At 35.3% G+C, this 14,385-nt stretch overlaps 1 protein-coding gene across 1 annotated transcript; it reads right to left on the bottom strand.

The window, feature by feature from the left end:
- Positions 1 to 10,105: 10,105 nt before the first annotated feature.
- On the bottom strand, positions 10,106 to 13,389 carry LOC108562952 (kalirin-like; the record flags this gene model as incomplete). The annotated part of the gene is made up of 5 exons (XM_017921468.1): positions 10,106 to 10,228; positions 10,318 to 10,512; positions 10,741 to 10,824; positions 12,621 to 13,067; positions 13,124 to 13,389. Coding segments are annotated over 5 exons (1,115 nt in total), but the record flags the coding sequence as incomplete, so codon positions are not given.
- Positions 13,390 to 14,385: the final 996 nt, after the last annotated feature.

Below are 14,385 nucleotides of genomic sequence, written 5' to 3'. Positions count from 1 at the left end.
AAAAAATACGATACACATTTATAATTACAATAAAAATAAAATTGCATTGCACATTGAACATCATTATAATATTTAACAGGAGAGGAATAAATGAACGTCCATTTCTCTCATCATTTTTTTTTTTTAATTTTTTAATTCTTTTGTTTTATATATTTTTTTATTATTGTTATTAAACCATATTTTATTTTTTCATTCTTTTGTTTTATATTTTTTTATTTTTGTTATTTTTTTTCATATATTTTTTTATGTATCTATTTGTTTATACATAATATTTTTATATAATATGGTTTTCTTATTACTTTTTATATTATTTTTTCTATATTATGAATGTGTAATATGCAATGCATTACAATATAATAAGCGCTTTTAGCTGTACAGCATTGACTTAATACGATCTTATAGATTGTGTAAATGTATATTTCGTTCATGTTTTGGTTCCGGGTGTATGTCATTTCTTTGTGTTCTTCTGTTTCAGGTACCTAGATCATAGCATTTCCTTCTTTCCTAAATTTCCCTATTTTCTTTTTAATTCCTCCCGGGTGTGCGGTCGCGCGTTTGCTCTCATTTGCTGTGAATGAGAGCAGCGGCTTCCACGTGGCCGCATCCCCAGGTGCAAAAGGTATATCATCTTCTCTCGAAGATGATAACCAGGTATCAATTCAAGCGCAAAACACAGCCTCTGAATTTCGATGCAAGACCGTTTCGCATATAACCTTCACGAGGTTGCACCTGTTTCATACAGAATATGCTACGGATCTCGTTTTGATTGCAAGACCGTTTCGCATATAACCTTCACGAGGTTGCACCTGTTTCATACAGAATATGTTACGGATCTCGTTTTGATCCACTAGATTTATCATACGCTGGTTTATCTATGGGATTAAAATTAAATTCTATATTAAAAATCTCCCGACCTTGTCCAATCTATCCACTTACCATACTCTAAAAACCCAAAATGAAAAAAGTTAAAGGTATCTTGAGATATCAATTTAAAATTACAACACGTAAAATTAACATCACGGTTACTTATTAAATTTATTCAATGAGGAGTGTAATCTAGGGAAATTACATGTCAAGGGGTACGCTAATGAAAAAAGATAGGGAATCGCTGGTTTAAATGATTCAATCCGTCAACCCGTCTGAGTTTCCACCAAATCCGATGAATAATAAATAAATTAAAAAAAAAACGAGTATCCTTATAAAGAATTGCGAAATTCGAGCACCGAGGAGATCCTTCAGTTAAATGTTGAATAAAATTTACGAAGCCGAAAGAAAGAAATAAAAAAGAATGTAAAAGCGAAGGGACAGATTGAAATGAATGCGGTGAAACTACCCTTTTTTTTTTGGTTTTCTGTCGACCGCCTACGCTCATCTCGTAGTCGGACACGAACACCCCCGCACCAGCAGCAACAAAAGCCACGCAACGGGCGAAAAAGGGAAAGAATCAAAATGCATATAAAACGCGTACGAATAGAATATATGTGTGTGTATAAAATATTCCTCCAGTTAACCATTCGAGTTGTCAGTTACTGTTGTACCTCGTTGCCATGTAAAGAGAAAACCGAACGAAAAAAGAGCGACCGCATATAAAATGAACGGTGTCCAATAACGGATAATAATAAAGGTGCACTCTTTATATAGAAGAATGTCCATGAAGACAATCCGATGCGAACGCAACAATAAAATGCATAATAGCTATTACGTATCGCGAAGGGAATTCTTCAGTTCAGCAAGTACAAATCAATGGAAAGGCGAAACCGCAACAAAAGAAAGGCAAGAAAGGATGAGATTCAATGCTAATTTCCAAACCGAAATTCCTATGTCCGAATCCGGAGAGGATGAGCCGACCCCGTGTATATTTATCAATGCATTCCTATTAATTGAACTAAAGAATGAAAGAAAAGAAAAAAAACGCAAATAGAAAGTTCAAGAAACTTTGAATTTAGTGAAACAACTTAATAAGTTATGTTGTTGATACTATTTGAAATAATAATACATTTTATCACAGTAATATTCAAAAATTATTATGTTAAAACGTTTATTTTAAAAAAAAAATTTGATAATCTAATTCAAACTTTTGATTAAAAATTAAATTAATAACTTTAATAAGCGTATTTTTGTGTAATGTATAGTAATGTATAAAAGTTGTAAACTCAGTGCATCATCAAATTGAAATAAATAAGAACGTAGGCTTAGAAATTGAAACAGGAAAAGTTTAATCAAAACTTGCTCGATTTTCGCCACACGAAATAACAACACCTACGGGACCCATTAAATCACATCTCTCTCTTCTGAGTGCGCCAAGTGTAAGAAAATTAGAATACTTTGCTGGTGGATGCAGAGATGAACAGAGTAAAGATATGATCTTCGAAATGTTCTAATTAAATAGTTTCACTGCTTGCTTGCATTCCATTAATTAGTTGATAAATTAATAAACCCGACATTCTGCATCGCAGCACCAATTATATACTATTCGGTTTGGTTCGGTTCGAACTGTATGGATAGAGGAGATCCAATGTAAACTTGCTAATTAATTACAGCGCGGTTGGGATATATTGTAATTTTACTTTTCACTCGAGTGAATTAAATTGTGTTTGATTTATTCAATATTTATTTCAAATATTCATAAAATCTCTGCTAAAAGAAATTACATAATGGTGCGTGAGTAAAGTTGACGAGAACAGCGATTTGTTAACGAATTATAATATTCCCAAGATTACTAGAACGTCAGAGGGGAGAGTTTAAAACACGAAAGAAACACATTTGGGGCGTTCTCTCACCTACGCAAAGTTTCCCTTCAAAAATGGTCCCATTTCGTCCACAATTTCCCCGCAATCCTTTTTCCAAAGTCGAGATCGAGTCGAGCACAAAAAGAAATATATTTATATGTAAGAAAGAAGGAACAAATCACTCAGACACGAAATCCAAAAGGGATGAAAGATCGGTTCTCCGCACGTGAACTTTGGCACGCATTCAACGACAGCACCAAAACTGAAGCAACAAACAACACACACGGTACGTTACGCAAACAGGTTGCCTCTTTTACGGACGACCGACCGACCTCACTGTTCCTCTTCTGGTCCTGCTGTACTCGCAGGAAACGCAATCTTTCGACTGCTGCATCGAGTTTCTGGCCGGCCAGCAACATGCTGAAGAGCGGTTGTTAGCGAGCGCGCGCAACGCTCTCGCCGCTCTTCAACAGCAGCAGCAACACACAGAAACACTCGACATTATTGTAAATATGAATAAAACAACCCTCTCGCAACCATTCCTTCTTCAATATTTATGTCGACCCACGAACACTTCATTTTTAACTGCATCGCATTCCCCCAGAAGGTTTGCACAAACTGCAACACGTCAAAACATCGAAACGACATCTATAAGATTGAAATAAAGATGAATAGAATGCGAAGATTGAACTAATTTAAGTATGAATAGAAGAACCATGTAAATTTTGCACAAACTGAAATATAAAAGATTATAAAATCCGAGGTGACTTATACAATTTGTACAAAACTGAAAAGCTTAACAGTATAAAACAAAATTTCCTTAACATCGACCCACTTCTCAAGACGTTTTGCTCAAGATAGTTTATTTTAACTTGCATTATAAAAAACATACGAGAAGTAAACTTTAAAACACATTAAGTCAACTATTAAGTAACACAATCTAAACAGAAACATACAACATGTTACTAGATTATAACGTTTACTATAAAATGAGAATTGTAAATGATTCCAATATAAATTAACTTGTTAAAATCTCGTTCACTTTAGATGCTTCTGTAACCTAGTGAATTGAAATACCTTAGTCAACAACAACAGAATGAAGACCTATTTAACAAACCACGTTTAATCCGGATTTGCGTTGAAGAGAAAAAAGTAAATAAATAATTTGTAATTAGTTCAAAGTCGTCGTCGTGTGATTAGTCTAAAGTGTACATGGTGCTATACGTATTTACGTTGCATGAGGCTAATTCCATATGTGTGAAGGAGTGAGAGAGAGATAGAGTGAGTTCGGGGTGCGCGATGGATGGAATTAGAATTGGTAATTAATTAAGTGGCGTCGGCGAAATTGTCATGCCAAGTGCACTAAGTACTTAGCAGACATGTGCATTTCAATGAGGGGATTATGCGGAGCCGAAGGAAAGCAACAAATGTAACAAACAAAAAACAAAAAATATGAAATATGACAAGAGCAACAACGTGCAATATATACGAAGAAATTCAGTTTCTCCGATGAGATTCAAAACGGAATATTCAATTTTCGTTCTTGAGTCGAGTTTTCTCGTATACAGATGTAGATTGAATCACAGCTTGAAGTCTGCGCAAAATCGATCGTTCATATATAAGTTTTTTTTTTGATCTACAAAAGAAATATCGAATTTGATTATTAATTATATAATAATTTTCAGTTATAACAGGAAAACATGAAATCAATGAAAATATAGATTAGAAAAACTTTAAATCTTCCTAATTGTTATATTTTACTTTACTTTTTACAAAAAAATCAAATACTAAAGTAGAAGCATCACAAAGAATTAAATGTAATCTTATGAGATCTTTTATCGGTATTAAAGTCAGTCTTTATTAGATATTTATAGATTTAGTAGCATCTTTTATCTATATCGACAATGCTAATAAACACTACATTATTATCGAATTAAATGAGTCAGAAGACTGGTTTAGAAGAGACGGAGACAGGTCAAAGAAGTGAAGTATACCTGCGAACGCAGCTCCAGGAATGATGACCACACTATAAGGATTAGTCGTTCTTCTGTTAAAGGCATTCTTCTTTCGTGTTTTTTGTTTTTCTTCGCGTCTAGAGTGCGTCTCCCTCGGAAGTCTAAAGCTACTGAGATCAGGGCAAGAAGCCTTCCATTGAATAATGTAATATTATGATTGCAACAATATCATTCTTTCTTCCTTCGTGTTATTTTATCACCAATATCAATATTTTTACTGTTTCCATTTTTCATTATGCAAATTGTATTATATAAATTACTGTTTAATACGAATCGTCTCACTCCCTTTTAGTTAATAGACCACACACACACATACACTGTATACTTATGGTAATATTTTAACTTTCGTTAAGTTTTAAAACATCATAATTAATCTAATTAAAATCATTTACACACGTCGCTTAATTATCAATGCAATATACTAACTAATGAATACCACCCAGTCTGAATCTTATTATCATTAATTCAAGCTAATAAATGTCGTTTTCTCTGTGTATTTTAATTTGCTTTGATTAATTCGATCTGCATTAAAAATTAGTGCGGATCGGAGACGGTGGTTTAATGCATATCTCCAATGTGAACTGCAGAAAAAATTTATATGTTTCTATATGGGCCGATGGCCGATGGTTTATTTTTATAAAACATTAAAGCGCCGTAATAAACATAAATCCAATTTAAACCGTGCGCATTAGATATTTTCCGGTTGCAGAAACTGCACGAACATTAAATTATAATTGCCACTCGGCTCAGGTGCAGTGCAAAACTATTCCAATCCACCTACCAACTAATTCTACCGCATCGTAAAAACTTAAAAAACGAATTACAAAACATCGGATTAAAGGATTCACATTCTGAATATAGTTTTTTCAATTAGTGATTATAGAATCTAATCTAATAACAAAACTTCTTGTACAAAGTTACTTGGCAATTGGAGTAATTGGTCATTTTATTATTAAAACTTACTATTTCATTTAATAAATTTCTATTAATTCAACATTATGCAATAACATTTCAACGAAATTATTTCAACTCTCATTCTGTTAGATAATTAGAGGAATTGTATTAACAGATGAACTTCTAGTTTTCACTTAGCAAAAACTTATAAGAATCTATTGTACGTTGCGGACAAAGAGGGGCCTCGTCTGCAAAGTTTCGCGAAGATAAGTGCATATTGTCAATTTCCAATTCAATTGCATCGTGATATCATTAATATCGCGTTCTCTCCAAATGCAAAATGTTGATAACTAATTGCGAAGAACAGAAGCCTTTCCCACTGCACGCGAATCGTGGGGGGTAAATACAGCACATCCATCATGCAGACTAAGAATGTTCATCTCTCATTCTCTCTTTCGGTTCCTCCACCAGAGGCATAAATTAGAACGCGCAGCGATTTATCTCCACAATTCCATTCGAGGCGAAAGCTTCGGAAATTGTTTAATTACGAGACGGGACGCGTTTTCCATATACGGTTTTCGATGTATTCAATTAAGATTACAAAAACAAAAAAAATTAAAACACCATTAATTTACTGCCGCGGATAACACAATGACGCTATTGGAATTTCAGTTATTTACATCTAATTAGACGTTCATGCGTGTTTCGCCATCACCCTATTTCCTTCCCTATACATGATACATGATTTCATCGGGACAGGAGAACGTTAATGAGCTTTGGCGGAGGCCCTTTTGTCTTCGCGAGCTTCGGCAGTCTATTATGGTCCGATTATCGCAGACCAAAACGGACGTTAATCATTGCTCATTATCGTGTCCCAGACGCAATATCGCGCTGCACTTTGCAGCCCTAATCAATATGTTAACGTACAACAAATAGGATAGGGTCCGAATCCGAAGATTCCATTTCATTTTTCCGATTGTTCCTGCCGCTATTTCCATTTAGATCGAACGCAAACAACGGGCAAACCGGGAAATTTTGTTGCGAGCGTGCAAATAGCACCGGTTATTTATCTTGCGGATTTCCGGAAAAGCCTCCAACCCCCCTCACTCTTAGGCCGACCGCAAAATACGGATCATAAGGCAAATAGAATTTGCCGTCATTCCGTATCCCCAAATATTTAACTTTCGACGTTTCATCATCATGATCAAAATAATAAAAACTATTCAAATTTGTTTAAAACGTTGTAACTTGAACTCAAAGTATCTACAATATATTCATATAACTCAACTCAATCAATATAACTCAATATTGAAGTTTTAAGTAACGCAAAGCCTGCGAAATGTTGGTAATCTCGTATCAAATGGATGCACTTCTTGGAAACGCATTTGTCACGCACAATCCGTGCGGCGACCAATTGATAAAAGGATTATCAGCTATTAGTGTGCGCGCACGTTGGGAATAGACAGATTACAACGAGCGAAAACAACCCTCCTAATCCCAATTACAAGCGCGACACCGAAATCCCCTCGCAAAATTCGAATTAAACGAATAATAAAAAAAAAGATTCTCTTTATTTTACGGTTTGGAATTGGCGGCATTCCATTTTCAGGCGATATTAAATGCGATATTATATATCGAATTCCCTCCGGTTTTGGCGGAATTCCATATTTCCAATTCGGAAAACAAAAAAAAAATAATGAGCGACCGCTTCGTCGATTTCAAATATCGCGCTAATTGCAATCATCGACAATTCATTTTTAATTCCTTCAAATTAATAACACCGCCAATTTATATCGTGAAAAAAAATCTAATAATTTTAAAAATTAACAAATTCAATAATTGATTTGCAATAATTTCAATGTAGCAAATATTTAGATATTAGATAACAATTCACTATAGTAATTAATGAATGAATCAGAAAATACACCTTAAATTAAGTGAAAGTTTAAATTAATTTATAAATTTAAAGAAATCGTCTTTAAATTATGTATAAAAAATGATTGATCTTTACGAATTCACAAGAAAATTTAATATAAAATCCATCGAGTTTAATAAATGTATTTCAAACTGTTTTAGCTGGGAAATGTGTTAAAGAATCTAACATTAATTTCATTGGATCGATACAAGGGAGAGCGGGCATTCTCGTTGTTTTTTTTTCGGTTTATTGAAACACATTGAAGAGAAAGATTTGCGCAATTAAATTTAATGCACGGCGGTTGCTTGCAAAAAGCACTCAGGTCTGGGGCTATTGTTAGGGCATTATTTAATGGAAGGACGTAATGGCAGGGCTTTCCTCCTATTTTCGTATAAGATTAATCTTATCCACGATCGCACACTATAAGGTGGCAACAATAACAATATAGAAATAAAAGGACGTTGAATAGTTATCATCAAATCGGTATATTTCAACTTCATTTACAGTTCACCCATCCAAATATTAACTGGGGGATGCAGGTTGTTTAACTTTAGTTGAGCTATAATTAATCAAAGTTGTCGAGTGAGAATGCATACCTAACATGTATCAAATTTCGCTTAAGATAATTGATGATTAAATCGCACCGCGATCAATTAATCAAGTATAGTTTAGCATAAATCTTGTTTACTTAAAAAAGAAAACCTCAATTTTACTGTTGGTGTGGGGGGGGGGATGGAGGCAATTAATTACAATATAAACGCTTTTGTGTGTGGCACCCTTCTTCCATCCATCCATCCCTTTTTTGAAATTATGCAGATAGATGTTTATGCAGACGCTAATAAATTGCCAGCCATTAGGCCCGCTTTACTTGTTGGATTTCCAAAAAGGGATGGGATTTTGAATGGGACGAGATCGTAAAAAGCACGCAGCATCCCCTCGCGTCATGCAGTTAGGTAACAAAAGTAACAGAGAGAGAGATTGAAGTTATTTTCTATTACGCAGAATATACAACCCTCCCTCTTTGTGTCTATGTTATCTGGCACATCGCATCAAAGCACAGCTGCTGTTTACGCCTTTTTTACCACTCATTTCCTTGACAAATACGCGTGGAATTGGATGAGGGGGAGGAGGAAGAGAATGCGAGACGGACCGGATTCCTCTATAGCCAACATGTATTGCTCCCTGTAGTGCTAGGGTGGATATGCAGCCATAAGAAAGTGGGGCCATTTATTAGTGCCCGAATAAAGGGTGCATTTTTCTACAAGGATCAAAGAACCTTTTTTTTTTTCATTAAAACAACATGCCTACATGTGCACACAACTCCATATATTAATTAAGACTTCTAAATTAAACATTTCAACTGAATGAACTATCCACAATCATGCATTGCTTAACTCTCTCAAGATATCAATCTCAAAGTAAACTGTTAAACAAATTTCCATTTTTATTTAAATATTATATAAACAGTTCAGAAACGAATGCAAATATCGTCCCACTGTTAAAACTGATTAATATCGAAACGGTAGTTGTTTATGTTCAAGTTATAATTATTATTATAATAATAATAATAAAGTGTGGTCGAAATAAATTTGCATTTGAATCGACACAAATCGTTCTGTTCTGGTCGTATAATAAACGCATTTCCGGTGCGATCCGGGATGGGTGAAGGCTATTATTATTATTATTTCTTTCGCACTGCACTCCGTATTTCCATCCAATGCGTTCGAGATAAGAACCAGAATTTCAATGGGAAAGGAAACGGAAACGAAGAAGATGAAGTCGGGAACGTCGGAGATGATGATGATGATCATCATCATCTTCGTCGAAGCCCAGAAGGCGTATGGATAATTCACAAAGCAAACTTGATTTTGCATTTTAAAAGCACATTGTGTAACCGTTATGGTTTCCCGCTGCGCGCCCGTACTGCAATACCAATTATTCTATGTAATTGCAATGTAAATAGCATTATTTTCAATGGCTTCGTATTACTCAATAATTCTTCCTTGTAGCAAGTACGTAATATTATGTATAGACAGATTTAGTTGTTCAAATATATTACTTAATAGTATAATTCATCAATGCTTTGTCCTAGTTTCAAATATAAGAAAAAAAAAAACAAAATAATCAATAACATGAAAACAATTGAAATTAATTTATCTGTAAATTACTTAATTTTCAAATATTACATTAGTAATACATAAAATCAAAATCCTTATTTCATGTTTAAAATTTAAAGAGAAAATCCTTATGAAATTTCACTAACATACATACCGGTATATGCAACTTTTATAGCACATGAAATGAAGTTTCATTAACTTCATGTTTTGTTATAATTTATAGTCAATATTGTTGTTGGTACATTTAATTCGCTATTAAAAGGTTTTGTTCTTATATCGATTTCTAATGTTTAGTGTGTTGTATTATAGGCAACCAAACCAGCACGCGTTTACTATTCAAATCCATATGCTCACGTTTCTCATAAAGTGGAAACTGTTATTACGACAATTTACATTCACTTTTATATATGTAAACAATTGAAATTTATCACTCACCTGAGCTACGTTTTCGAAATGCTCGTGACTCTTCTGGTAGACCCGGGCCTTCTGGAGGTTGCGTCCGATGCCGGTGTTCTTCCTAATGAAAACCTCCCCGTGATTGGATAACCAGTCGAGTACCTGAAGACGACGACGACGACAACAACAACAAAAAAGAGCAGTTATACACGAAGAGCGAAGCGAATAGATTTCGAAAGATAGATAGATACCTGCTTAACATCCTCTTGGAACAATCTTAAAGCTAATCTTTGATGGAGCTTGATTTTCTTCGCATGCCACTTCTGCTCGAGCGCCCGATGATGGTTCAGTATTTGGTGGATCACAGCCAAAACGTGACTAGCCCCTTCGCTGTAATCCGCCGCCGGATTACCGCCCGGCCTATTCTCATAATTACTACCGTCACCCTACCAAATAAACAATTAAGCTTCTGTCCATAAACAATTTCAATTTGTTGGGGGAAAACGAATTATTATCAAATTTTCTGACTCAAACATTTAGTAACAAACAAATAAAATAGTATTAATATAAATAAATTAATGGAATATAAAGAAAGAGCTCTGGTTATTTTGGACGTGGTTAAAGTAAATAAGTTGTGAGTGTGTGTATGTGTGTGTATGAGGGGAAATAATTACATGTTTCCGTTCAGTTCCTGGCTGATTGCAGACTTGCACCAAGTGGTCTAATTGATAAAGTAACTTCTTGCTTGTACTATGAACCTGTTACCAAAAACAAAACCAACACCAAATTCGTAATTAGACAATTATTATATAAGAACGACAGTCGTACAACAATTATTAAGATCTCGATACATAAAAAAAAGAGAGAAAACATGTTAAAATGAGGGAAAATGTGTTCAGGCACCAACCAAGACGTGATTTATTTTGTTTGCTGCTCTTGTAAATTCATGCTCGTTTACTAATTTTCTTTTCGGATTTCAACATCACCACTACTCCATAAATATTAGAAAAAAATAACTACTGATTACTAAACATTCTACTAAATCAGATTCATTGATTAAAATACATCTTTGAATCAATGTTAAGAAACTTTGTCTTTAATATTTGTATCAATAATTTGAAGATATCAGATGTAAATATTAGAATCTTCAAAAGTGTAATTGAATTCAAGATTCAAAAAGCTTCTTCAAATAAATATGAAATGAAGAGTGGAAGTGGACCAAATCAAATTAAAATTTCCCGTATCGGTTCGAACTTCGCGCGATGTAATAAACAAGAATTTGCAATTCAATTGCGTTCGGCTGCAAATTTCGTTGAAATAATAAAAATAATAATAATACGTGCACGCGGGGCAATTGCAGCATATCTCGCGTTCTGCAATAAATAATAAATGTGGCACACGTAAATAAATAATATATTTCCGTAGTAACGTTATTTAATGAATATGCAAATTGCGAATTTCCACTGCCCCGCCCGATTGAAACGCTCTCATTACAGACACATTTATCACGTACAATATTCATCATCATCATCAGTCGCGAACATCGCATTACTAATTATTACAGGAGAGAGAGAGGAGACACAACATCAAAGCAAAACGCGCTCCTCCTCTACACTTTTATTTACTTTTTTTCGGGTTTCTCCGTATTCCCTTACCCACATCACACACGCATACATTCATATTCATACATATTCTTTGATCACATTTTCGACCCTCCCCCCAAAAATCGAATTATAATCGTAGACGGGGAATTAATCAAAGCGGATGCACATACACACATAAAGTAACGCGCGCGCGCGGAGAAACCTATTAGTAATAAAACATCCTTCCAATATGCAACGGAGCATCACTAAAGCACTTACAGTAATAACGAACGCGATTACACCTCAAGACGCCCGTCCTGATAAACGCTGTCCGTTCAACCCTTGCGATACGAAGCTCACAATTTATAATAATCTCAAACCTGTTTAGATTGTACGGATTCTAATTATGCGTTATGAATGAGTGATTCGCAAGAAACTGGAAGTTTAGTTAAGATTCGAACTGATCATAACGTCGATTTGGGTTTAGAAGTTTCATGAAATTGAAAATGTGTTACTGTTGACGATGAATCTGATCGAGTAGTGTTTGATTTTAATCGGTTATGATGATAAAAAAGTAGTAAACGAGGAAATATGTTAAGATTAGTTTAGTCAGGTGATTCTTAAAGTACTCTGGGTCTCCACCTTGTTATCAATGTTACGAGGGTTGAGACGCATAGGTTAAGAAGCACCGGTGTAGAAGATCCAACGAACCCGACCCCGAAAAGAAAAGAGAAAAGCTGGAATAGAATGAAAACTGTGTATATCATACATTGGCGAGAATGCTCCTATCAGAACCATCGTTTTTAGATTCTGGCAAATTATGGCACACCTGAAGCATCACATCTAATCCGTTTAAAAGTGATTGATACGAGTTATAAACCTACATTAGATGGAAATGTTTAAATAAACAAAACAAACAAAAATATATGAAATGTAGTAAAACTGCGTCCGTTTCGTCGGTTTGGAATTACCTCCGTGTAGGCCTGGCACATCGACTCGTAGAGGTTCTGATGTTGGTGTATCGAATTTTCAAGAAGCAGTATTTCGGTGGGGATGTTTCCGTTCTCGCAGGCTCCGTTCCAAGCGGACACGTTGTCCACGTACTGTTCCGCTTTGTGATGGAATATGACGCTCAAGGAGAGGACTGCGTTGCGTTCGTCCAGTCCTGCGGCAAAGTCCTTCCACGTCCTGTCCAAACGTCCGGCAACTGATCTGATGTGAGCACCGGCATAATGACCGCCCTCGATCAATCTCGATGCCACCGACAGAATTCTATTGATGTTCACGTACACGTTCATCGAGCTCATCGTGAAATGTTGGTGCTCTTCCTGCAGCTGCTTCGCCAGCTGATAGGTGTGTCCTATTTCCACGTAATTCAGTAGGAATACGTCGCGATTGTGCCAGATCCATTCGAACATCTAAAACGAAATCGTCGATTAATTAATAAAAAAAAAAACTTGCGTACTATGCAAACCTTTTCGCAATCCTGCTCGAAGAGCCTCAGCTGGAAGCACTGATCGAGCTTGATCTTTTTATGGTGCCACAGCTGCAGCAGGTTCTGATTGGAGGTGTGGACGGCGTCCAGGTTGTTCAGCACCAACGTCTTGATGTCGCTGTCCGTGGCGCTGGTGCACGGCATGTCGGGGCCACCTCCTACTCCACCACCACCACCACCGCCTCCGACGCCGCCTCCGCCCTGGCCCGTATCGTTGCCGCAAACTTTCTGCAGGAGTCTTCGGCCTGCGATGAAACGGAAATGAGAGAAGAAACAACGAAAAAAACAAAGCAAACGTTGAAAACAATTAATCGATTAGACAATAGGACCCAACGTGGCCGGAATGATGAAAACCCTTCGGCGCATTCAACTTCAACCGTTACGTCTAGACGCGAACACAAAATAAATGTTTTTGCTCGTGCCTCATAAAAGAACGGATGTTGAAATTATCCAATTTAAGAATATGCAATCTATCGAATTATTTCGCATTCCATCTGAATACACATGGTTAACTTAAATTCAAAAGAAAATTAAGTGGTTTTTTTTAAATTTAAAATGTAATGGATAATGTTCATTTAAAATAAAGCTCGAAAAATCAGTGTTTTGCACATTTCATTGATTTTCTCAATAACTATAATAGATAGACTGAATCTAAAAGACGCTTATGAAAGCTGAATCTTTGGGGAATCTAGCAAGTATCGATATATTACTGTGGTTTTAGCCGTTTGGCTGTAATTCGTGTTCAAAGTTTAAAAAAATGACTCGAAAGAATTATGTTCAAGATAAAGTTCACAGTGTTTTACATTTCATTGATTTTCTCGAAAACTATAATAGATAGAATGTAATCCAAAAGATGCATATGAAAGCTGAATGTTTGGGGAATGTAGCAAGTATTTCTCTGAAATTATAATAGATAGAATTGATCCAAAAGTTGGATATTTTAGAAATGCAACCTATATTCAGTTATTACTGTGGATTCATTAATTTGGCTGTAATTATGACTTGGATGTTTGGGTAATTCAACGGGTATTCAATTCTTGCTGTGGTTTTATCCTTTTGGTGCTAATTCGACAATGAAAAATTAGTTATTACTGTGGTTTTATCCGTTTGGCTGTAATTCGTGTTCAAATTTAAAAAATGCTCGAAAAAGCAGTGTTTTTACATTTCTTTGATTTTCATCGAAAACTATAATAGATAGAATGAATCCAAAAGATGCATATGAAAGCTGAATGTTTGGGGAA

Source organism: Nicrophorus vespilloides, unplaced genomic scaffold, assembly GCF_001412225.1.
Source record: "Nicrophorus vespilloides isolate i.1.1-1 unplaced genomic scaffold, Nicve_v1.0, whole genome shotgun sequence".
NCBI classification, from domain to species: domain Eukaryota; kingdom Metazoa; phylum Arthropoda; class Insecta; order Coleoptera; family Silphidae; genus Nicrophorus; species Nicrophorus vespilloides.
This window is presented reverse-complemented; position numbering and strand designations above follow the sequence as displayed.